At 37.8% G+C, this 25550-nt stretch overlaps 1 protein-coding gene across 1 annotated transcript in view; it reads right to left on the reverse strand.

Moving 5' to 3' along the window:
* Window positions 1-25550, reverse strand: part of NCKAP5 (NCK associated protein 5) — a 342982-nt gene that overhangs the window by 123380 nt on the left and 194052 nt on the right. Inside the window, exon 6 of the mRNA XM_056496731.1 lies at window positions 3678-3768. Within this exon, the coding sequence (XP_056352706.1) occupies window positions 3678-3768 (91 nt within the window). The remainder of the gene's footprint in view (window positions 1-3677; window positions 3769-25550) is intronic.

Here is a 25550-nt window from a genome sequence, read left to right on the forward strand (position 1 = left end):
ATGTAAAATGGTAAAAAAGAGAATTTTATTTACAATCCTGCTTCTTAATTCATTTACCCAAAAGAAATGACATAACTCCTTTGTAAGACCAGCAAATTAAAATCCCATAGGGCATCTATGGTCCATGGAAAGGGTTAGAATATTTTGCTTTAAGTAGGAATACTGGCAAGATCTAACAAAATTTTGCAATTACACTGCATGCTTTAGGCTCCACCTTCTTATTGTTATTATTCTAACATTATCACCATGCAACATTTAAAGTTCATTAGCATGAATATTTATTTTGGAGTCAGGCATATAAGAACATAAGAACTCAATTTCATATATCCCAGAACAATAATTAGATTTGTTAAAAAAAAATCTATATAGACAATGTTCAATAGATCAAAAGCATTTATTGTGTAAAGTTATTTTTTATGATATTCAGATATTTGCTGAATATACTGATATTTACTATTCAGATATTTACTTCAACAAACTTCACACACTAAAACTAAGCCACCACTGTGTCAGAGAATATGGGACATATGTTGATCAGTCACACTGGAAATCACCTCATTAGTTGTTATGAAACAGAGTTGTGAGTCTGCACTAAAATCCCTTACTCTACTGAACCAACTGATCATATAGTTTTGGTCCTATCACACAAATCACAGAGAAAATGTGAGATTCAGGAAATGTTCAGTGAGGTAACATTGTATGGGATGGCTTTCAGAATGATGTTAGTAGTTATAGATTCAATAAGGTTTCTGTGTGCATATGAATATAACAGATAAAACTTAATTTATACTTCCTTCACAAATACAGGTTGATAATATGGTTATCATGTTCCCAAAAACCTAAATATATCAGTGCTTTTAAGGAACATTAGCTGGGTTTTACATTTGATGTTTTTAAGGAACATTACCTAGGTTTTACATTCAGGTTCTATTCCTATTTGTGAACTGTGCTTATAAATATATCAAAAAACTGCCTGAGTTCAAATTAAATATCTTTGTTGCAATATTGATGTGTCTTGCTGAATATGGAAACAGCATTTACTTAAGATTTATCATCTATTTAAATGGTATGTTTGTCCATGATTTTCACACAGCTGGTTTCAGTAACATACTAATGATTCATAGAAAGCTTCATTAATATGTTTCCCAACATTAAAATGCTTTGTAAACATTTCAGGCCAGAGATTCTTTGCCAAGTACCTGAGGAGCCTTTCAGGTATGAGCTGTGACTGTGACACTGCCCAGGTTTTACTGTGTGACTGGGTAACAAGCACACACCAAGTGAGCCCATCTCTGACCTACATGCCAGGGAGCCATCCCAGGGCATGGGAATGCTGCCATTCCTTGAAATTCCCAGAAAAAAAGCCTTTTGTTCATGTTTGTCATAAAAGTGAACAAAAGGGATTTGAGGAAGCATGACTCAAAAAGACACTCAGAAAAAAACCAACACAAATGTTCTGAATTTCTGACCTGTTTCCCAGCCACAGACTGGTGTATGATGCAGCAGCCCAGCAATTCCTCCAGGAGAGGAAAATCCATTGCTTCTGAGTCATGGATTAGGAGACGAAATTCATAAGCAAAGAAGATTGCATAGAGGCAATATGCAAGAAATGAAAATGGCTAAAGAACAAGCTGAGTGATATCATGAGTGAAAATGTTCCCAGGAACAAGAAGAGAACAGGAAGGGAAGGGAGCTGCTGTGCATTAAAATAATCCCAGCATCACAGGTATATGGGTGTTTTAAGGCCCTGGGACAGAAACAGCTTCCCTCTGAAAGAAAGCCAAGCTCCAGTTTGAGGAATTTGCCCAGAGTACCAATTCAAACAGAACCTTGAGTCCAAAAGAAGGGAACAAAAGGGCTCAGTTTGCTGGGTGGAGGGGGCTGTTTGCTAGAGCTGAAGGAAGATGAAGAACTGCTCTTGCATCAATAACTGGGCACAACTGCCTTGTTCTTTTGCTGGTCAGAAAATAAACCCAGGCTTTATTACACAAAATACATCCCAGTGCCCACTCTCCTGCCTGGCTGGAGACAACAAATGTCTATATCAATGTGGCACAGAAGGAGGAAGAAAACCAAGACCATACCCAAATTCTCTCATTTTTTTTTAGGAAATAAGAAACAAATAAAAGAGAGTAAAAATACTACACAGAAATATACAAGCACTGAAATTGGAATGACTGGTTTATCTCCCCTCTAGGAAAGCAGCACACAAAATCTCAAATTTCAGACAACACAGCTAATTTTTTTCCAGTTTAGTGTCCAAAAGAAAAATAAAGAACCCTCAAACCTTCAGTTCTATGAAACAAAACTGCAGCATTTTTTTATTTTCTTCTTGAGAGTGCAAAAACAAAAACCAAAGAAGCTGAGACCTAATTGTGGTACCACTTTACTGGGGTTTCCACAGTAAGATAGCACAGAGAAAAGCAGATGATAAAATCATTCCAGAAATCCACCTTAAGGAGAGATGACATCAAGCCCACTTCAGTGCAACCACTGTAGGAGAGAACATGATGCATAGATTTAAACCCTGAAATAAGAGAAGGGAGCTGAGTTTCAATTTTGCACTCCAAAAAGATAGTGCATAAAACAGAGATGCCTTTGTCACCAGTTTCTAAAGAATGATGTTCTATTATAACTTCAACAAAAAATTTAATTTGTCCTGAAATTAAATTTTACAGGCTATCATTTTAACAAGAAAATTTGATTATATTGAAGGTTAAACTAAAAGATTCTTTTCTCTACAACCCAAGCCTAAAATGAAAATTTAATTACAGTGATAAATACACTTTAATATACATTTTTGTTTAGCCATACTGCTGTATTTTTGATCCATCAGCTGTAAGAATGAATTAATATAACTAAAACTTTTGAAAAGTGTTTTATCGATGGATCACTACCTGGTATAGACTTTAATATATTATTTCAGTATTTTATAAGAATGCTTATTCTGTTTAAAAAGATACAGCACAGCACTGACTTCATTAAGTGATATTTTTAAGAATTCATGTGCCTGATATTTGATCAGCTGAGATGTATCTCACTCCTGTTTCCAGACTCTTAAATTAAAGATTTTCCACTACTTCAGTTTCACTGTTTCCAGAATGCAGCAGTCCATTAGGAAAATGTAAAACTCTTCTGTCTTATAAACAGACCTGGTTCCCTTTGAAAAACCTCTAAAATCCTGCTCTCCTAAGTTCTGTCCTGAGACACTCTCTCTACCCCAAGGGAGGGTGATAAAATGCAGCTGCCACAAGCAGGGATATGAAACTGTGAAGCTTGATAGGGATCCCCACACCCAATAAGGAGATGAGTGGTAAAATCATCCATCACAATCTGGGGGTCAAATTGTCAAAAACACCTATGTTTACTAGAGATGCTGGAACATATGACTTAAAATATTAAGTGGTTTAATAAAGGCTTCAAAACTAGTTTCTTTGTCCTTTGTGAACTATGAGGAGCAGCAACAGCAGATAACACAAGGACAATAAAGTGAAAAACCTTTAACTCTGCTGAGAGAACACCTGGGAAAATGGAGGTGGAACCAACTACCATTTACAAGTATTCATAATTAATAAACAAATAGAGGAAACAATGCCAGACACATATAGCTCAGTAGTGGGATTTTTGTTTTAAAGAACTTTTCTATCACAAGAAAACAGCTAATAAGTCACTACTACCTGATATACCTTCATGATATTGACAGTTCCTTCTCCATGCTGGCCTGGGGATCCTTGGCTCTGTAGCAGATTTCTCACTGTCTCCTCCATTCTAGAGAACAAAAAAATTTATAAAAGTCAACTGCCTGGAAAAAAATTAAGGGTTGCATTCAGTGTTTTTGTTCTTTACAAGAGCCTAATGCATCCATGGCTACCATGAAATTAATATTTAAAGACAATCCTAGCCTTATAATGTTCTCATGCTCCATGTTATGAATAACACATTAAGGGCACTCTTTTATCTTTTGAATATGCACAGTGATTAGTTGCACGGTTTAAATTCTACCAGAGCTCCATTACAAAGACTGAAACCAAATGTGTTAACAGTGTCAACACCACGATAAGATTATTGCCATTAAGGCACAGTCAGATTAAAAACCCCACATGCAGCTCTGAGCCAGTGGTGAGGTTTGAGGAGTTCAGGCTGTCCTTGGCACCACTGATGTTCCCTCTCTGTGTTATGGGTGCAGCCTGTGCAGTGCCTTGGCTCAAAGGGGCACAGCTGCTGAGCACACTCACCCTTCTCTGCCCTTTCAAACTGGTGTAAAAACCTGTTCAGCCTCCAGTCTGGTACCACCATCTCAGGACAATGCAATCAACTTCAGCTCCATCAGCTAAAGGAGGAAGGTTTGCACTTCTGTTTTAGAAGTTTTTAATAAACACAATAAAAAGTCATCTTTGATCTACACACACTCATCAAGAGTGTTAAACTGATAAAAACACTAACCCTGCTGAATGGAGCCTGCCCAGAATAAGGAGTTCTGCTCCTTCTTCCCACAACAAAAAAAAAGGGAAACCACCTATGAAACACTGGTCCCATTAAGCTGGATCAGAAACTGAATGCCATGGGTTAGGAGAGGCTGACTACAAACAGCAGGCCTGGGAGCAGGGCTGGTTTCAGCCATGGGTAAGAGGAGGAAAAGCATCAAAACCAGGGGAGCAGTGATGGACACAACAACAAAGACACTGGGTTTCACCCCAAAAAACAGGGAGTGACAATTCCAGCCAAAGGTCCTCACGCTTCTCCCCACTCCCCATGCCCTGCACAGACTCTCACCCCTGTACAGACTCTCCAGCTGGGTTGCAGCAGTTTTAATTTCTCCATTTCACATTTTCTGCTCTTTTCCCTTCAAGCAGTCTCAGTACCTTGAGGTAGTTGGACAAACAGCCCAAATAGAACAGGTTTGGAGAGGGGAAAGCTGCTCTGACACAGGCATAAGGGTAATGCAAAAGCAGGAGAGAGAAAGGAATACCTTAAATCATACTGCCAGATACACTGTGCATTAAAACAGTGACCTTGAAGAAAGTGCCAGTATTCCTGGGCATATCAGAACAGAAACTGCCTGTTGCTGTTTATTTCCACTGTGTTTAGAGAAACATGACTTTTGTGTAGTGCTCTTTCCAAATGAAATTGAGCAGAAGAATTATTCACAGCATATCTTTTTATATTTGTTTATTTCCAAGGTAACAATCCAGCGAGACAGAAAATATTAGCTAACTGCTCTGGCCAAAGGCCAGTAGCATTATCTTTTATAGGAGCCTCATAGTCTTTCTGTTCTTCCAAACTTATCAGAATGAATGGCATTGGCTAATTAAGCAACAATGTGATGGTATTCCAGGTTTTCTCCTTTCAAGTCAGCCCACTATGCTACTTTTCAAGAAACTGACACTTGGTGTTCATTCTACTCAGATGAACACTGAATTCTACTTATTCCTGTGATGTTTTTTTGTCATTGATGTGCAGACTTCTACACTGCCAGAATGCCCACAGAATAGTTTGACCATCTGTTGACCAAATGTGCATAAAACCAAGCCAGCTCTAATCTCTAGTGCAGACAGTGGTGCAGTTTTTCAGTTGCAGATTGGAAGCATTTCTGCTCATAGGCTGACCTTAATCAGATGCCTTTTACATGAAAGAACAAATCATTTTGGTTCACACCATAAATTCCTGTGCAGCCCTCATTGAAAGATTTAATTCCTTAACATGCTCACCATTTCATTTTTAAATTAATGGTGTAATTGCATTCTTAATTATTGTGTTTATCTATGCAAATGCAATTCCAGTGTTAGTCCTCCACAACATTCTTCCAAATTAATAAACAAACAAAAATGAGAGAAAGAATTGATTCAACCAGCACTAAATCAGAGTTTTTCAATTTAACCCTAAGAGAATAAATGAAAATAAAGTCTAGTTGCAAATTACTATGATTTCTTAAACCAACTCAAGGAAATTATAAATTCTTAAATTTAATAGGTTCTTTAATCTTCAAACTCAGATACTGATTTTGGACCACAGTTCTGTGTTGCTGAGCAGCCTTACAGGGACAGGCAAGCACACAGCTTCTTGTGGCAACCAGAAACACCTTCCATCAGCACCCACATTTCTAACCAATAGGGCAATTTTTGCAACATGACCAAGAGCTGAGTTAAAGAGAGTTGAGACTTCTGTGGTTTTGCTGTTTGCAGCCACAATAAAGGTCTGCAGAGCTGACAGCTACTAAGGAGAGGCACAGACATAACAGACTGTGTGGTCACACCATTATCAAACCAGCCTGGGAGGATCCTGCAAGCTTTGGGTAGCCATGGCATATCTGAAAAAAGAAGAGAAAACCAGGTTCTGACCAACAGGGAGGTGAACTATGCTCACAGCCCCATTCACTGCTGAGCTCTGATGGTCAGTGCTTCTGCAATATGTGAGCTGCTACTTCTTCACTCACATCCCAGTTGCCCATTTCTGCACCAAATATGGTACAGGAGGAGAACCAAGATTTGTTTCTAATGAATGAGAGTTTTTGATGCATGAATTAATGGAACCTTAATTGAAAAGCAATTGTTATCTTATGATCTATAAAACTCTCCACAGTGACAGCATATGCCAGAACAATTTACTACAAATCCTATTTAAAAAATGAAAAAATAATGGAGCCTCTACAAATTTAGCTTGGGACTCCATGTTTTGCTCTCTAACAAGGCCACCAAAGGGAATGAAAATTTTGGAAGTGAAGTAGAAAATTATGAGCTTTATGAAAGGCTATTTTTACATATTGACCTATATTTTTTCCCTTCTGGTAACCACAAAAGGTTATCTGCTCTTGGTCTTGATTCTAATATCTCAGCTGGACCCAATCCAACATCCAGCACTTCCAGATTATTTTTAGGATAGTTATCCCCACACGTGTATTCAGCCTTCTTGCTGGACTGCTTTGCCAAGGATTCTCTGTACCTTATGTAACTAGCAAGCTGTTAAAATCTGAAAAATCAGTCTCTAAAGCTCATCACTTCTGAGTCTACATTCTTCAAGCATTATTTAAGAACATTTATTATCCTCTTTCTTTTGTATTTTATTTACTGTCTATTCATCTCAAGCATCTCACATGATGCCATTAATTTTTTTGTTACATTTGTCATTTGAATGGAAAATTGTCATTTTCTTAAAACTCAAGTGTTCCTTTCAACTTCTATTTTATCATAAATCTAGGTGGGGGTGGGGGAGTTAGAGGAAAATGAACGAAAGCCACATTCAACACAAGCTCCTTAAGTTTCCTCACAAAATTTTGGTTTAGTGTAGGGGAACAGGTCTCCACCAGTCCTAACCTAAGAATAAATTTCTCAAAGCACAAAATAGAGGAAGAAATGAGGCATTCAGAAACCAGAATCTGTTCTTGAAATGCAAGAATTTAAGTAACATCAAATATTAAGGGTACTGTGGAAAGCACTGTCAAGATTCCATCTGGATGATATTTACAATTACAAGCACAAGTGCTCAGGGGTGGCTCATCCAGAGAGGATCCCACAAAAGGGATTGCTCTGAAGCTGTTTAAATGAGAGTCTGTGCCACAAGAAGAGACTGAACAACTTGCTGAACTTGGGTTCAAGCAGCCAGGTATGACTTACACAAGAGAATCAGTAAGAAAAAGTAAAGTGTGAAAGAAAACTACATCAACCTAAGGCAGATGATTGACAAAACAAGTTGTACTTCATGGTTAGAAATACATTTAGGCTGGAATTAGGATGTTTGTAATAATTGAAAAAGTGAAATTCTGAACCAGCCAACCAGGTAAAGTAGCAGGATGAGAAATACAAATGGTTTTAAGCCACAATTGATTCATTTACAAAATTAATTACACAGCATGGTCAAGAGCTGAGGACTTGAATTTATGATCCACAGGTTCTTGCTGCTATTCCTCCTGAATACCAAATCATTCCTACACTTAAAATATGTTGTCCTGTGCTGTTGAGAGAATATCAGGAAATTAATCCAATTGTAAGGGACAGTTATTTATTTTGGCTTTTTTTCAAGTGTGTTCCTGGGAAAGAGGGAGAGAAGAACCTGTGGAAAGGAGGAAACATCATTCCCTGCCCAGGGAGCAGCTCACAGCACACAGATGCTCGTGTGCCCAAGGCTGCAGGAAGAAACTTCCTCTGTATTTTTGCTGGAGATCTGCTTTTAACCCTTCTCAGTGTTGTGTTTCTGACATCTCTGCTGCCTCCCTGTAAGCAGGCCAGGCTGGGCAGACCCTGCTGAGGTTGATGCATCAGTGCTGGGCAGTTCAGCTCCTCAGTTCAGTTTTCTCAGGACCATCACTTCCACAGGCAGGCACTCCTTTGAGCCATGGTCAGCAAACCTGCCTTGTGCCTCTCTGCCATAAACAAACCCCTCTAAGCACACTCTGCCCAGCCATTCCCACACAGCCCTTTCTGCAGCTCTCCCCCCAAGCACAGGTGGCTGCTCAGCACTAGAAGGTAAAGGACAATTTCAACCCCTTCCCCCCTGACCTAACTCCTTCCAGATTTCCACAGGCTGGCAGCTGCCTCTTGCTAGGTGCTATCACCTTCCCTTCTCATCATCCTCAAGCTGATGTGACAACACTTGGTGGTTATTTCAAATGTATATCACAACAATTCCTCCAGCTTGATTCTACTTAGTCTTACAGAGATGTATCCAAAGCTTTCTACAGAATCCTGCAGCAGCTGAGATTTATATTTCAGCTTTTTCTTTCTCATATCATGCAAGGTGCAGGATAATTTTTTAGTCTTAGAAAAAAAAAAAACATAACAGATCTTTCTCTATCTTCACCTTAAGTTGTTACTTCTGTGTAATTAAAATTCTCAGGAAATGCTTCCTGTCTCCCTCCTATTTAAGTCTCCTGACTTCTCTTTTGAATTATATATTTCCTGGAGCTGTGGTCTGGGTTTTAGCTCCTTGAGCTGTCTCAGCCCTTCCTGCCACCTGATCACAGACAAAGGAACAGGTTCCTGAGTGGTTTCTCAGCTCTTTTATCTCCTGCTCACCTGTGAACCAGCTGGTATTTTTACCAGGACTTTGGTTGTTTCTGGAGACTGAATTCTGTCTGGCCTTGTGACAGAACTCTGTGCCTCTGTCCAAGCTTCCCAGCTCTTTCTCCAATCTCATAACCCAACCAAAGTGCTTCTCTCAGATCCCAGATAAATCTGTTCCCATACTTGTTAGTAATTTTGAACCTCAGATTTGGGGTTACCTGCATCTCACTTCCCTCACCACTCCATTCAAAACTTGGATCAGGTTAAACAGGGAAAATATCAAAATGCCTTTACAAGATGTAACAGAAAAAAAAGAGCTCATCAGCAGCAGTTCCTGTTCACTGCATCCTTGCAGGAGTGTCTTTCTTTCTACCTGGTTTCTATTAAATCAGTGGCTGGCTGAGCTGCAGATGCTGCTCACTGCCCTGTGTCTCCAGGGATTCCATCAGGAGCAGACAAGGCTCCCCTCAGCTCTCCCCTGGTCTGCAGGCTCCTCTGCAGACTGTGCAGAGCCTGCAGCCACACTGAGAGCCCTGTGTGTGACCCATGCAGGGAGTGACCCCTCCTTGGCAGGGTGTCCCAGCCTGCTGCCCCTGCAGCCAGCTGGGAGCTCCAGGGAGGGGGCCAGGAGACAGACACAGCCTTCTACACAGAATTTAGATATTGGAAATGGATTGAAAGGAGAGAGAGAAGTGCAAATGGGTATGTGATAAACTTAAAAAGAGAACTGACAGATGGGAAATGCAGGGGCTTTAAACCCCAAGGGATTTTCAGTTCTGCTTAGGATACAGCATTGGTACAAGCCTTATAGCAGTGAGCTGGGGGAAGCAAAATGCTCAATATCCCCAATTAATATTTCAGCTGGAAAATAAAGTAATAACATCCTTCATAACAGCAGCAGAAAGATGCACATATATTGTATAATTTATATTTATTATTTCTGTCATGAGCACAGGTGCTTATCAATCCAGAAATATCCAGGAAAACCCTTCTCCTGCAGCACCACCACCACTCTTTCCCCACCACAGACCCTGGGCAGATCACTGCACAATCCATGTTCTTTTCACACATTCACACAAGCCCTTCTTTCCAAAGCACACTCCAAACCAGCATATTTGACCTGCTGCCCAAAGGGCAGCTCTCTGAGGATGAGGAGCATCGCAAGTATCTTGTGCAGGATGAATGCAGTGACTGCACGGCTGTGCTGGAGTGAAACAGCCTCGAGCTCCAGTGCCAGGAGCAGAGCATCCTTCCCCAAAGTGACAGCCTGAGCAGGTTCTCTGCCCCCTGGACCATACCACTCCAAATCACACAGAACTGAAAGACTGAGCACAGCTTTTACTGTGTTGAACCACTGATCATCGATCCCAGTGGAAATTTTCAAGGTATCCTTAAAATAACAGGAGTGCTTTGAGCACCAGACAACAGGGTGGGGTTTGAAAGACCTCAGCGTTGGCACATCACTGCTCCCACACAAGTCTGAATTCTGTTATCACGCAATGGCAGGGCTGACATTTCTCTGAAACTGCTCTAACTCCCATCTGAGCCAGGAAATGTTGGAAGTGTTTCCATTGTCTCTCTCAGTCATATGGATTTCACTCATCAGACTTGTATCTGCAGCAGAAAGCTTCTGAACGGCCCTAGAAATCAGTGGTAATGTTTATTTCTGTGTTGACAGATAGACAAATGCCATATGGACTGCATGGGTGTCTTCCATCACCAGCCCTCTATATGATTTTTAAGTTACAGGCATGGAGGAACAAAATCCAGTCCAAGACTAAGCCTTGCAGAAAAACTGCTCATCAGCAACTGAAAGGATTTTTCAACTGGAAGGACTGTCCTTCCTACAGTACCCCAGTAACATATTTGGGATGTTAGGACAGGAGATATTTTCATTAACTATAAGTGGATAGAACCAGGCACACACAGAAAGTTAATTAATGTGTCATCTTAAACATATGATCATAAGTTCAAATTATATTCGTGCTGGAGGCACCAGAAATAGTCACAACTGAAATCTGCAGAAAAAATTACAGGCAACTATGCAAACAGACTGCAAATATCTCCAATTTCAAATAATGGTGGGGGTTTACTTTTTCTCTTCTACATTTTAAACAAATATTTGTTTTTCCATATTTGCAACTGCTTAGCTGGATGGAAAGACATATCTACCATTTCCTCCAAATACTCATATTTCATTTTGCATATCAGGACCCTGATGCAGACCTACCACCATTGTTTTAAGTTATTGACAGAATTGTACAGCCCCTCAGAACTAAAAAGCTCTCATTCAATTCTGAGTCACAGCTTCAAGGTGGTACCAAGACCACCCTCACACAGCTGCAAAAATTTCTTAGCTATGTCACAATCCTATTTGTCAGTTTAAGGATTTTGTGACTTTAGATTTCTAAATCACAGCAGCAGAGCAAAACACCCTAAACAAGTAATATATGGTCAGAATAAAGGTCTCCAAGGGCTTAATTACCTGTGTCATTAGGTAGTGGTAGCCTCTCTAAAATTATATTGACAGCTTTTCTACAACCAAGCAGTTGATAATGAGGCAATAAAAATACATGGCAGTGCACAAAGAAGAGTGCTGCAGTAGTGTCATAAACAGCACCATCAGCTTTGATACCAACAAACAAGAGCTGCAGGAAACTAATTGTGAACTAGTCACAAAAAAATCAAGGACATGTATTTTGTCATTTCTGTATGGGTGCAAGCCTATCAAAAGCAAAAGAAGATTAAAAAAAAAAGAAGAGAAACAGAATAACATCAAGGTAAAAATGAAATGCAAGAGGAAAAAAGTAAAAGCCGCATTAGAAAAAAAAAAAAGGCAGGAACAGTTTCATGTCTCTAAGTTAAGTTCCACAAAGTACTCCACCATCTTTCCAAACACTGTATTCTGTCACAGCCACTATCCACTGTATGATGTAACAACAGGAGTACACAGCTTCAAAATGCCAAATTTGACACTACTGAAGCCCTTCTCTTTAAATTGGATTATCCTGGAGATGAACAGAATAAATGCAGGGAACGTTTCTGGATGTAGGATTTGCACTGAAATGCACAGAAATATTTGCAGCATGGATATTCTTCCACTACTGCCTGTTCCCATTTGAAGAGAGAAAGGAGAGAATTTAGAAGAAGAGAACAAGACAAGACAGGAGGATCAGAATAAAGACAACACAGCATAAAAGATGTAAGAGAACTTGGGAACAAAAAAAAAAAAAAAAAAAAAAAAAAAAAAAAAAGGACATGAAAAATTTAAGCAAGGAGAGTAAGAAGACAGAAAAAGAAAAGTGTAACAAAAAAAGTTAAATGTAGAGAAGAGAAGTGAAAGGATGTCTAGACATCCCTAAGGTGCAAATGTTTAACCATTTGTACTGCATTGGTATTTCTTTTGAGAAACAGGAGAGCTATTAGGTGATCTTCCAGCAGAAGATCATTTAAGAAGGGCTCAGAGAAGGATTTTCAGTCCAACTACAGCCCTAAGGGAAGAATCACAGCACCACTCCCTCCTCCTCCTTCAAGCACTCATTCTTTAATCATTTATCTTCAGCACAGCACGGGATCCATTTTCAAACAGCTCTGCAGGATTTTAGCCACACAGCTCCCATTGTGTTTAATGGGAATCCTGTGGGCACAGCTCTGTATGAAGCTTTCACAATGTACTCCAAAAATCTCTAAAGAATGCACTGCTTGAACATTACCCTGTTTACATCTCATAGGACATGACTATAATGAAACAAAGGTTAGGTCATTTGTAAAAATAGTATTTATTGCAAATCTCATTAATGTTTCCTATAGGGATTTTTTCCACTGTAAAAATATTTAGCACAATTATTTAGGATTTTTTTTTTTCATAATATCTAAAGCAGAGAACAAAATCAACTCAAACCTCATTTGCTTCAGAAAGGAAGATCCAGAAGTTACCACATCAGCCTAAGCTTCAAGAAGCCTCTTTTCAAGACTTCCCACTGTCATAGGATACCTCTGTGGCTTTATTTCAGATTATCCCTCTGAAAATTAACAGTTTCTATTTCATAACAGCTTTATGATGAAGCACTAATCAAAGTTTCATCAGACACAAGAAAATAGACTCAGTATGAGCTCCCTCCTCTCCCTTCTAGAGGAAGGCTGTTTCCATGATCAGGTCTGACATGACTTGAAAGCTTTGAGAAATGCAAATCTTTGCCATCCAGCTCTATAAAGACAAGAGCTTCATTTCTGTGCTGCCACCTTTCACAAGCAGCATCCAGAACAGATCCATGAAGATACAGCTTTAATCAACTTTTCATGCACCCAAACCAAGTAGATCATACTCCATCACCCCTTGGAATTAAAATCATATTTGGGCAAAAATAAAGTTTCAGGGACTTCCATTCCAGGGGACAGATCCTTCTGAACATGTGCAAAGTGGAACAGATCCACTGCAGAAAAAATGCTGATACATTCACTAGGCAAAAGTTTAACCAGGGAACATCAATCAGAGCTTATTTAACACACATTTCTAGCTTCAGAAATTAATATTAGATGTAATATTGACATCACTAGTTTACTACAAATTGTCACCTTGCAATTTGTGCTACTGCAAAAATATAAGATCACCTGAGGAATAAACACATTTATGTTAAGATACCTGAAAATCTGGCTCAGCAAATAAAATTCTTGTGTTGTGAACTGGATTAGCAGTTTTTCCTGGATATAAAAGAACAGATACCAGATATAGCAGTCTATTATGAAAACCTAAAAAAAATCTGTAAAACACAAAGTTCAGCATTTTGCAAGATTCCATGTCAGAGGAATTCAGAAAAATTAGATGACTCTAGAAACTACCATGTCTACCAGTTTCAAAGCATACCAGCATGAATTATTGCAAAATTGCCTAACTTTGAGCACCAGTCATCCCACTGAACTCAACATCTTATTTCATAGAATCAGAGCTTAAGTGAACAGACAGGCTGTAGTTTAGCTAATCTGGTGGAAACAATGCCTCACAAGCCTGCCTTGCTAAGAAATGATTTAGTGTTTCTCCTGAGGGACTTCTTTCCCCCTCTAAGCAAGAATCAACACAAAGATCCCTTTGAATCCTTAATTAAATATTATAAAATGTTGAAAGAAAACTATCACTATCTTATAACACACCATTACCACACTGGAGACTGATTTCTGGCAAACCAACTTAGATATCTATGTCCAGGAGGGGAAAAGGGCAATAACAACAAAAAAAAAAAATGTCACAGTGATAGAGGAAAGAGAGGCTGGGCTGGACATGCTGGGAATGAACATCAAGCCCTGAACAGCAGCACAAAGCTTTAAATATTCCATTTGTTCTTCAGAAAGGAAGGACCATTTACCTTCATCATGAGCAAAAATGCTACACATGGCAGGACCTCTTGTGCATGACAGGGGAATTCCCATAATGTGAGAAGAAGGTTTGCCTTTTATATCCAGAGCTGGGCAGGTGAAGAAGCTGGACCCCCAGGCAGTTCCACAAAGCAACACAAACTGTGGGCACAGGAGACATCTTCACTCTGGGAAACACAGATCTTGCCATCTTGGCATCTATCTATGTCAGAGAGATGTCAGCCAAAAGGAGGCAAAAGGAAGAGTAAAGCAAGTGGGCAAAAATCCTGTCCCAGCAAAAAGTCACATCCAGACCAGTGGCTGGAGAGTGGATCTGTCTGCTGGTGCCTCCACAGCAGAGACAATCTCACCTGACACAAAGGCAAGCAATGTCATCTTGCAGAACATCCAATGCTGGCATTGAGTGTAAAATTAAGCTAAAATGAAACTGAATTACTTTAGATCACCCACATTCACTTTATTTTAAAATAAACAGCAATAACAGTATTACACTATAACAGCAATTTATAAATTATCCATATCTGTCTGTTCTGTTTTGTCTGTTCATATTTGTCTCTCTTAGTATGTTCTAAACAGCATTTTTATTTCAAGATTCTTATAAAATAAGGATGCTGCCAAACTTTTTATTAGCACAGTGCTAGCTCAGTATTTTTATACCTTTGTTAAGCTCATTGCTAATGATTCCCTTCAAAGTAATTTCAGAATACTACAATAAAGTGCAATAGATTTCCTTAATCTCCATGATCTCAAACCCTAATTCACTGCTGAAGCCTAAACACATAGCATGGTCTGAGAAATTGCTTGGCTGCAAATGGCATAAACTAAACCTGCTAAGAAAACATACTGTTTGGAAATGTAAAAATTATAAATCCAACAGTATTTGGAATAGCTGAAGGAATATGGTAAGCCATTTTACAATAAAGGCCACATTCTTCTTCACACAGGCTTTTTTGTTTTGATATTTACACTGATGCATCTCCAAATGAAAAACAGTCTTATGGGAGGAGGAGAGACAAATCCTTAACTGGTGGGGTGATCACTTTTACTGTTTGTCTCCTAACACTGTTTGTTAAAGGCAAATATTTTAGAATTTGAGCAAGTACATCTTGATTTTGATAGATTATACCCAAAACTCTTTGAACAAGTGGAAAGCTTCTGGATTTTTAATTCAATTGGGAGCAAGTCTTTCAGTCTTTCACTGATGAAAAATTAAAGCAAGAGAAAAAAGCTATTGCTAGCTTAAAACATAAGCAATCAACTCATTTTACTACGAGTATTATTTATTATTAATCAGAGGTTGCTGTTGTCAAAAGAGTTGTTCCAAGCATCTGCTTACAAACATTATGAAAACACACACAAACTGGAGGAATTTAATGTTAGCATTAAGGGCTAAAAAATGGTTAATAGACTAAAAGATTGTGTATTAACAGCAATCTGAAGGGAGAATGTAGCTTCAGCACAAACATGCCTTTAATAAACAACAGTTTCAACTGTGAATAAAAAAATCCTATTTTCTTGTATTCTGTAGAATACCTGACAGTATTAAAGCCTTAATGTTGGACAACCAAAAAAAAATTATATCCAAAATCATTTGGCACTTCCTACTTTCTATGTTTTGTCCTAAAACTTTCTCATTTTTGGTAAAAATAAAAGGCACAGGAAAAGTGGGTCCAGTCAGTCAGTCAGAAGTGTCCAAACTTCCTTTCAGATTTCAGTGAAAGCTTTTCCTGGATGGGTTAATAATTTAGTCAGAACAAAACCCAGCATCCCAGTTTAGTCCTTTGTTACCAAATCATACCAAGTATACTCTGCTTTCTACTTTCTTCGGGAATGTAAATTTATTGTTTTACATCTCAGTCCTTTACAACACACTATAAACTCCCTGTTTTGGTTTAAACATTGCTCTGTAATTCCAATATTTAAATTAAAATTATTCTCCAATAAATTAATCACCAACTGTGATTGTTTGGGTGAAAAAAATATCATCTGCTTCTGAACTGGGCTTTGAAAATTTATAATCAGAGTAGATTTAAGATAATGAATATTTTAGGATGTAATATTTTACTGGGTTGAAAACACTTGCATTTTAAATAAATGAAAAAACCCCCAGTTTTTAACAATCATAAAGTTATCTCACTTGGCAGAAGAAATTAACAGGTTACCTTCAGAGTCCAAACATACATAAGGGAATCCATATATAAAACCTGTTTTAAAAAAAATATTATTACCCATTCTATATGAATGTCTAGTAATATATAAATGTGAAAGTATTATAAATGTCCAAGTCTGATTTTAAAGAAAAATATTCTTAAAATTGCAATCTAATCAAGTTATTGAAGTTGTACTTACACTTTGCTAGAGGACAGCCAGTTCTAACAGTTAATTATTTTTAAAATAGCACAGGAAAAAATTTATCCATGTCTATTTTTTCACTCATGTTTACTTTGGGATGAAAAATTTTGCTTGAGGTTTTCAAGCCATGCAGTCTGCACAGATTATACTGAATTACAACACTTTATTAAAACTCACAAGTATATATACTAATGAATGTCGTCTATAAAATTTATATATTTCTGCCCACACATTGCATAAATTGAGATAAAATGCCAAATGTATAAACGAATGATAGCTAAAGTTTTATGAACTACAAACACAAGGTCAGTAGTGCTTCACTTCTGCAAGATAAATTTGACATCTGGACAGCACTGTGAATCACAACCAGAACTGCAGTGACCAGGGAATATAAACTAAATATTAAAAAAAAATAAACAAAAAATACAGTAAATCACTCTTGCATGGACTTCTCAAAAGAAAGTGCCACCAGAAGCAAATGCTTCTTTCAGCTACTGCTGAAACTGTTCCATCCTCAAAGAATCATGAAATCCTCCTCTGAGCCGAGGCCTTTCAACAGGATTTTCAATCCCATTTGTACACAGACTTTTTATATGACCTAATAATATGAATAAACAAGAATTTACCCAGTGGTGTCAATGTCTTTTCCATTTTTTGTTCAGTAGATACCCGTGCTCAGCAGCATAAGATGACATCCCTTCCCAAGGCAGTGTAAAATAATTCTGTTATCCATGGTGACAGATGTCATATACCAAAACTGACAGAAAGACACATTCAGAAAAAAATTTAATTTACAAGAAAATTGATTTAATTCCACTAAATATATCTATATGCTACTTATTTAATTATTTAATATATTCAATTTTTTGTTTGACTTCTTTTTGTGAGCATGTCTGCATTTAGGTCTTTGTATTTCATCATGCAACAAGAATAACAGACAGAGAAAGCCACTCACTGTTTTTAATACAACTGCTCAATTCAGGCTACCTGCTAGAACACAAGTCTTAGAAAAGCTCAGATCAGGTCCTCAATTTTCCTCAATGGTAAAAAGTTCAAAGCTTGAATGGGTCCAGTTTGGTGGCATTTGAGCAGAGTTAGGAAATGGTGGGTTGTGCTTTAATTTTGTTGGGTTTTTTTCCTAAAGAAGAATCTTTTCACTTTACCTTTGCTGCTATCAAATTTCACTGTCATTTTGACTGAATGCTATTTACACTACTACATGTGCACTTAACTGTGTGGCTCCAGGGCTTCCTCCTTGGTGCCCTATTTTTAAATCTCTGCAGAAGCTCAGACCCTGTGCTAAATTATGTCCAGTGCTGATGCTGCCACAGACATGACAGGCAGATTTAATTTACTCAAATCCAGAGCCAGCCCAAATTTTGGTGTGAACTTAATATTCAATTAAAGGAAAAAAATAACAAAGAAGGAATTCCCATTAATATAATTTCAAAAATTCTGCTGGACAATTTTCCTTAAATATTTTGGCTGCTTTTATTTCTACAGTTAAGAAAATGGTGTCTCAGAAAATTGGCATTACTTTTAGAAGAACTTATGGCTGCACTTTCTTTTTATCTGAATTACTAGCTGAATATTTTCACCACTATAAAAAGCAAGACTGGAGATCTTAATGCCACGTTTTTCTAACTTTAGAACCAGATAATGCCTGCATATGTTACTTAGGGAGACTTAATAAAAATCTATTAATAGTCTTCAATAACATATTCTCCAGGAAATGCTCTGATGGCCCATTCTGCATTATCCAAAAGTTTTACTTTGATTATCACTTTGTTCATCATTCTGTAGTTATGGGTCCAGTTCAATGATCAATGGAGTACAAATTTTCAAAGTTTACACATTCACACCAATTTAATCAACAACTCACACCAGTTTAACACTGATTTACAACTTTTTAAACAGAGCTTTCTTTACCCTCTGACTTGTTTTGTTCCATATGCTTCATTTTGAACAGAAATCTGCAGATATTACCCAAAAAGAAGCACTACAAAAGTGATGGCTGATAAAAAAATGCACTAGGAAGGTGATTCCTTTTCTTGTCTGTTCTGCTTTTACTTTTATAAGCAAATAGTGATTTATTGAATGGTAAGAGAAAAAAAAATACTAAAAATGTTCAGGATCTCAAATGCAAGAGGAAACAATTGCCTGATTTTGGTCCATCCCCAGTGTGCAGTTACAGGTTGCTATACAACCTTCCCCAGGCCCACTGCACACAAACACCCTCAGAAAAGAATAAATAGGATCTGGAATGAAGTGAATACTGCCAAAAACCTTGATAGAAGATGACATAAGCACTCCAGAAATACTTCCAATATCATTAATCTTTTAAAATTCAAAATTAACAGAGACCTAACATCTACAAACTGTAAGGAGCCTTAAAATGGCTGAAACCTTTTGTACCTACCTTCCTTGTGGGGAATATAATCCAGTAAATTTGGTTGTAATTACATAGGCCTGATATTCAATTTAATTCAATTATTTGGAACGTGTGCAGAGTGCAGGACAGGCTCATTAGGATGGCTCAGCAGTTTGTTTTCAGATGGGAGCAGTAAGTCAACATTTACAGTGAGCCATCACAAAGGCTGCCCATCCACTCTAATGGTTCAGAATAATCAGCTATTACAGCTAATTCAAAACACTGCAGAACTGTGAATAAAACTGTTCTGGAGCTGTATGTCAGGAAGATCTGAACTTCCAAGCAAGAGAAAGACACAGCTGGAAATTTTTGTCTCCTTTCCTGCCTCCTACTTGTCATTCGGAACAGCACGTTACCTTGTGGGGATGCTATCCCCACTGTTTTCCTCAAAGAAAAGGAACTCGAAGTTCTCTGGATTGCTACAAGAAGCAGAGTACTGCAATAAAGAGGAAAAAGATGTTTTGACCTCAACATCAACAGGCTGACTTTGTTATACTGCCTATCTGGAATACATTGAACAGCAATGTCTTTCTATTTCGCCCTAAGCAAGAGCACAATCAAATGTTGCTCATGACAAAATTCTTCATGCATGTTTGTTATATTTTTCCTCTTCTCCCCCTCCAAGGATTCCTCTCCCCATTTTAAACACTCTGTTTCTCTCTTTTGGTAATTCTTGTAATACAGGAACAAACTGGTACAGAATAAACAGCAAGTGTTTGTGACACATTAATGTGATTAAGTGGAACTTTTCAACACTTAAATAGATTTCTTCTTTTAATCTTAGTACCTGAAGAGGCAAAATATGCTTCTTTTTCCACTACTAGGGATATTTTTGTAACATCACAATCATTATCATATTAAATCTGCTGGTTTGATGACAACAATTGTAATAAGACCTGAGGCATGAACAGGAGCCCATTGGACAACAGCACGTCTGTGGAGTGAGACACAGCTAAATCCTGGGGTTCACTGGCAGGTCAGTACAGAGCTTTTCCAGTCCAAGGAAACAATTGAAAAAGAAATCAGTAATATCTGGAAACTTCATTTTTAATCCTTATTTAAAATATAGTGTTAGTAACTCCACCTTTTTAATGGGATCCCTCTCTCAGAAGTTTCACCAACAGCACTGCCCATGTGTCTTTTTTCCCTAAATTAGTCACAACAGACACTTCTTAAAAATTATACTAAAAGGAAATTTCACTTTAAAAATCAAAGAAAAACAGTTATTTTCTTTTCAGACTAATATTCTCATATCAATAGGACAAAACTATCCCAGAATACTTCATTCTTATTAGCTGGTCATCAGCTCCTCCAAATCATCAATGTCTATGTGCTGTACAAACCATCTCCTAGATCTCAATTTGGTCAGCTCTTGTCTGGAAGTTCTTGGCTCATCTTCCTATCCTTGATTTTCACTTTTTATTAGTTGAGTCATTGGCTGGGAGCCATTAGTGAAGTTCTATTTTTGCCATTTCCTGCAAAAGTGTCAGGGAGGCATTTAGGTTGCACTGCCCTGCATGGAAAAGATGCTGAGAGCAGGTGAGGAAACTGCAGGGGTCTGACTGAGCTCAGAGGGACCCAACCAGAGTGAGGTTGATGCTTTGAGAGATGTAACCTTACTATCAAGGCAAGCATCTTGCAACAGCAATAAGTTCTATTCAAAAGAAGAGGAAAGTGATATGAGTTTATGTTTTTTAACTTGTAAGAATCACAAAGGAAGTATTTTAGAAAGGCAACATTACAGCAATTTCTCCACTGCTTATGGGCAGAAATTCAGACACTGCATCTTCCCCAATGACATGGGGAGTTATGAGGAACACTAACAGACCACAAGTTCAAAACTGCTGCACATTAAAATTTTGCAATATTTTTAGAAAGCAACACACTGTAAAGTAGAAACACAACAGCTTTAATTTTGTTCAATGGCTACGTGTACCCAAGTAATGTTTTTGTGAAGCTCTAACATTGCCCCCTGTAAAAAACTGTGAGAAAATAAGGAGATGTTGACCAAGTACTTGCCCCAAGAATACTGTAACACACATAGTTAAAAAGGTTCAGTGGTGGAGCAGGAATGCTGATCTCACTGCACCTATCATCTCTTGTTACTATTCATGTCAATACTTAGCTGTAGGTCACTCAAATTCATTTTCCCAGGTTAATATTATAACCTTGCAGGTATTTGAAGCAGAAATAATAAAACAAAAAGGTTAATTGTGCATTCTGTCAGGAGCATGTGGCATCAGGCCATGACCATCAATTGTCTGGTAAATCTTTTCCCAGTTTTCTTCGCTATTTAAACTCTCCCTGGATGAATGATGATTTTTCATTGTCTAAGCTGTCTTAAAGGTAGGTTTCAAAATAAAGTTTCAGGTTTTTTTGCTCATACCTTGGTTTAACATTCTAGAAGCCCTAATTTTGGTAATGCTTTGTATATCCCCACAAAGAGTAAGTATTACTCATTTCCTAATAATTTAATACTATTTCCTTTTGCAGTTTAAATGTATTATGAGACTAGTCTCTCTTAGTACATGGCTGCAATTGGATGCATAAACCATCTTAATAAGCCATAATAATATGAACTTAGAAACTGGTATTCCTTGCTATCAGCAGTCAGGACAGAATGAGGCTTGTACACAATGGACAGAAGGCTGGAAGGCTGTAACAATTTTTTTTACACTTTTGGCCAAATTCAGAGGGAAAAGTTCAGCCATGCCAAGGACAATTTAGAACTTCATCAGTAAGATCATTGTGAGGTGGATTCATAAGTGAGCTTGTGCACCTGAGACAGAGCTGAGTGTGATTTTAGAAGGGAGGAGAGCAGCACTAGAGTCATCAAACTCTGGTGGGTGCACTTTGAACACAGCTATCACCTCTGCCAGGGACTGAAAGTGTCTTAAATCATGGTTACAACAACCATATGATGTGGGGAGAGAGAGGTGATGTTGACCTTTTGTGCTGCAGCTCTGTATTGGAACTCACATTGCACTACAGGCCATGGCCAATGTGAAGAACAACAAGAAGAGTCTCAAAATTACCAGTTCCAGGAGACATGGGGCAATTTTTTTCCAGTGACTGCACAGTTACACAGACCTTTTTAATCACCCTTCAGAAGCACCTTTCTCATAGTGGGAACTTGTACATTTAATTTTGGGGGTCTTTTTTCCTGCTGCAGGTAAATTTTTATTTCACTTGAAATTCCTTTATTTTTTAATATTAAATTCCAACTGTACAACAGAGAAAGTGGAACTAATTCATGCCTGGTTCCTTAAGGACAGCAAATGCTTTCTTACTCCATTTAATATGATACTGTGCATGCAGGAGCAGCCAGGCAAAGATATTAATATTACCCCTCTGTTCCAGTAATTAATAGCAACTCCCCTCACAGCTCTGATAAACTGGGAAACACATTTCATTTCTTTTCCTTTCCTGCTCATGAAATACTAATGGAGGGGGAATAGGTACAGGACTCTTGCAGTGACCTTGGATTCAGGCTGCAGCTCCTTCAGACTGACCCAGAGACAGGATGGAGCCATTGCCAGTTTCCAGCTGTAAATGGGATGGGACACCCACTAAAAATTTAGAGAGCATGCAGCTCAATGAGGCATTTCAGTTCTATCACAACACATTATTAATGCCAGTTATGGCATGAAAGATGCTAATGTGAGGTTCTTCAGAAAGCAGGAAAAAAAAAAACACTGATCAGTTCTGGAGATAAGTTTTGTCTTAGTTACCAGTTTCCACACCCAAGCACACACTGAACTGTTGAAATTTGCAACTTGTTTCTTTCCCTATCACTTTCACAGGTTCCTAGAGCTGTTAAAGTGGAAAACTAGGCACAACCTTCTCTCTCCAGAAGAAGAAAAAGCTGATAAAGACTCAATGTTACTACTGTAGACATATCTTCATTTGTATTTGCATAACATTTCCTCTTGTCCTCTTCCCCTTGTGTGGAAGAATGACACACACATCCATGTGGAGCTTGGACAGGGCTGTGGAACAGGCAGGATGATTGTGCTAAGACACTAGTATCACTGGAGAGATACTAATGCAGTTCATAAAGCACAAAGAGAGTGTGTGGTTTATCTGTGACAGCAAAGGGCACAAAGCTCTCTCTAGATGCTGACAGAGTTTGTGGAAAGGAATACACTTGTCAAGTGCTAGATCTACACATCCCCAGAAGATAGCACATGAAATTTTGGGGTATCTTGAGAAAATTGTCACTAGCCCAATACACATGAAAATCACCTAATAAAGTAACAAAGCTCAGTAGTACATGAGTAGTAAAATCAAGTTAATAAAGTAGAATTTTGTTTTATGTTTCCAGTGGTCTATTACTAAACAGCATTATATGAAATGATGAGCTTAAGATTTAAGTTCTCCCAGGAGTGTATTTTTACACTTTGTTCAGTTTGTTTGTTTATTTTGCAGCACATAGATGCTGATCATCAGCATGAAACTTAAAGGATGAACAGAAAAAAAACAAAAAAGGATTTTAAAAGGAAGAGCAAAACAAAAATTTAAGAAACAAATTAGGGTATTACCAAAGAACATGCTGAGTAAAAACACATTTGACTGGCACATGTTCACTAGCAAATTAATCACATCAGATTTCTAAGAGGATAAATAAAAGCAAAAAGAAGTTCTCATTAAAAAGCAAAACAAGACAATAGGGTTTGACTTTCTCACAATATAACTACATTGCCATCCCATGGAACACACCCAGTGACAGAGGCATTGGTCCTAAACTACACTGAGCAAATCCAGGTTATTGGAAAAGATCTTATTTCAATAGTTTGGTATCATAAGGAATATGAGATCAAAAAGCTACTGAAAATCTTTTAAATGGCCAATAAAATTTGAGTAAAAGTAATTATTGTCTTTTTAATTAAACCAGTATTTATGTTACAAGTGTAACCAGCCAAGGAGAAGAGCTTGCACAAGACAAATATGAAGCTCTGGTGGAATCAGTGGGAGGTTTCTCACAACAGAAAAAAATTAAGAATATCAGATATTTAGTATATCTGTCTCATGTGCAAAATCACAAAAAGTATTTGAGATATGATTTTTTTGTACAGGGCAAAGCTTTTGCTTAAGAGCTCCTAACAAAATGACAGCAGGCAGCAAATTAAATGCTAACCATGTATTAATGTAACTTACTCCAACATCAGCTGCCACATTCTCCCTCAGCTGAAGACATCTACTTTCCTCACTTGTAACTTCCTCTCCAGCCATAGCCACAGGGACTGTTGCAATCTATATTCACATATGTCTTTCAGCACAAAGACAGGATTCTGAAGTATTATGAAAGGTTGGTTTATGTGCATGTTAATGTATGCCTATGAATTATGTAAGTGCAAAGAAAGCCAAAAAATATATCACAGAATATCCTACCTACCTCTATTCACATTCTATCTAACAATGTGCTTCTCAGGAGAAAGGTGACAGCCACAATTCACACATTTTAGGTTTTGACTGCTGTTAAGTAGCTTCACGTCTTTTTGCTTCTATGTGTCTGTTGGCAAAAGAGGTCTGTCCACCACTATAGGGGGGTTTTCAATCTAGATTAATTACTTATCAGATCCATAAGAACAAAATCTGAAGAAAAAAGCTCCTTGTGAAATGTGGGATAGCAGTATTTGCTCTTTATGGTTAAGAATCTTGGTTTATTTTTCTCCAGTGGTGCAGTGATTCCATCATTCATCTCATTTATCAACAAATACCTTCCCTGTGTGTTTCTTCTTGCAAGCTATAAGTGAAGCAAATTCAATTTTTAATCTCACATGGTTTCAGAAACAGATGCAGGCATGTATCTGTCTTTGGACAAGCTGATAATCCTCCACAAAATCTGAGTATGTTAGGACTGCCCATCTACCTTTATTAATGCTAAACTCCACAGGTTAGAATCACAGGTAGAATATTTAACTGCAGAACTGCAACAAAGGCTTCTTCTTGCCTTTCTCTATATTGGTAGGAAATTTGATGACAAACTTTATAGCCATTACATAAAATATTTTTATTTTTTTCGCTCCCAAGAGGAAATTGGGAATTATATGCACAAACTGTATTGTTTTTTCTTCTTGTATGCATATTTCAGCAATTACAAGTTACAGGTGTCATATACCCAGGCATGGGGAAAAATGTTTTATTTGACATCTGCTTTTGGTTTGTTTTTAATTAAAATAGTTATCTAAAGATGTCTCTACTAGCTATGCCTTTTAGAGTCATAGAAGCAGACTTCCTGAATAACTGGGGAAAATTTTGTATGACTAATTGGATAAATTTGGATTTCCCCTATATAGTCTCCTCATTTTTGGAGCTGAAAATCATCAGTTGTGTTTTGACACAGGCTTATGGTCAATGAAGAATCTCCTGACCATAGTGCTGCAGTATACAATGCTTAA

Source organism: Oenanthe melanoleuca, chromosome 7 (assembly GCF_029582105.1).
Source record: "Oenanthe melanoleuca isolate GR-GAL-2019-014 chromosome 7, OMel1.0, whole genome shotgun sequence".
Lineage (NCBI taxonomy): Eukaryota > Metazoa > Chordata > Aves > Passeriformes > Muscicapidae > Oenanthe > Oenanthe melanoleuca.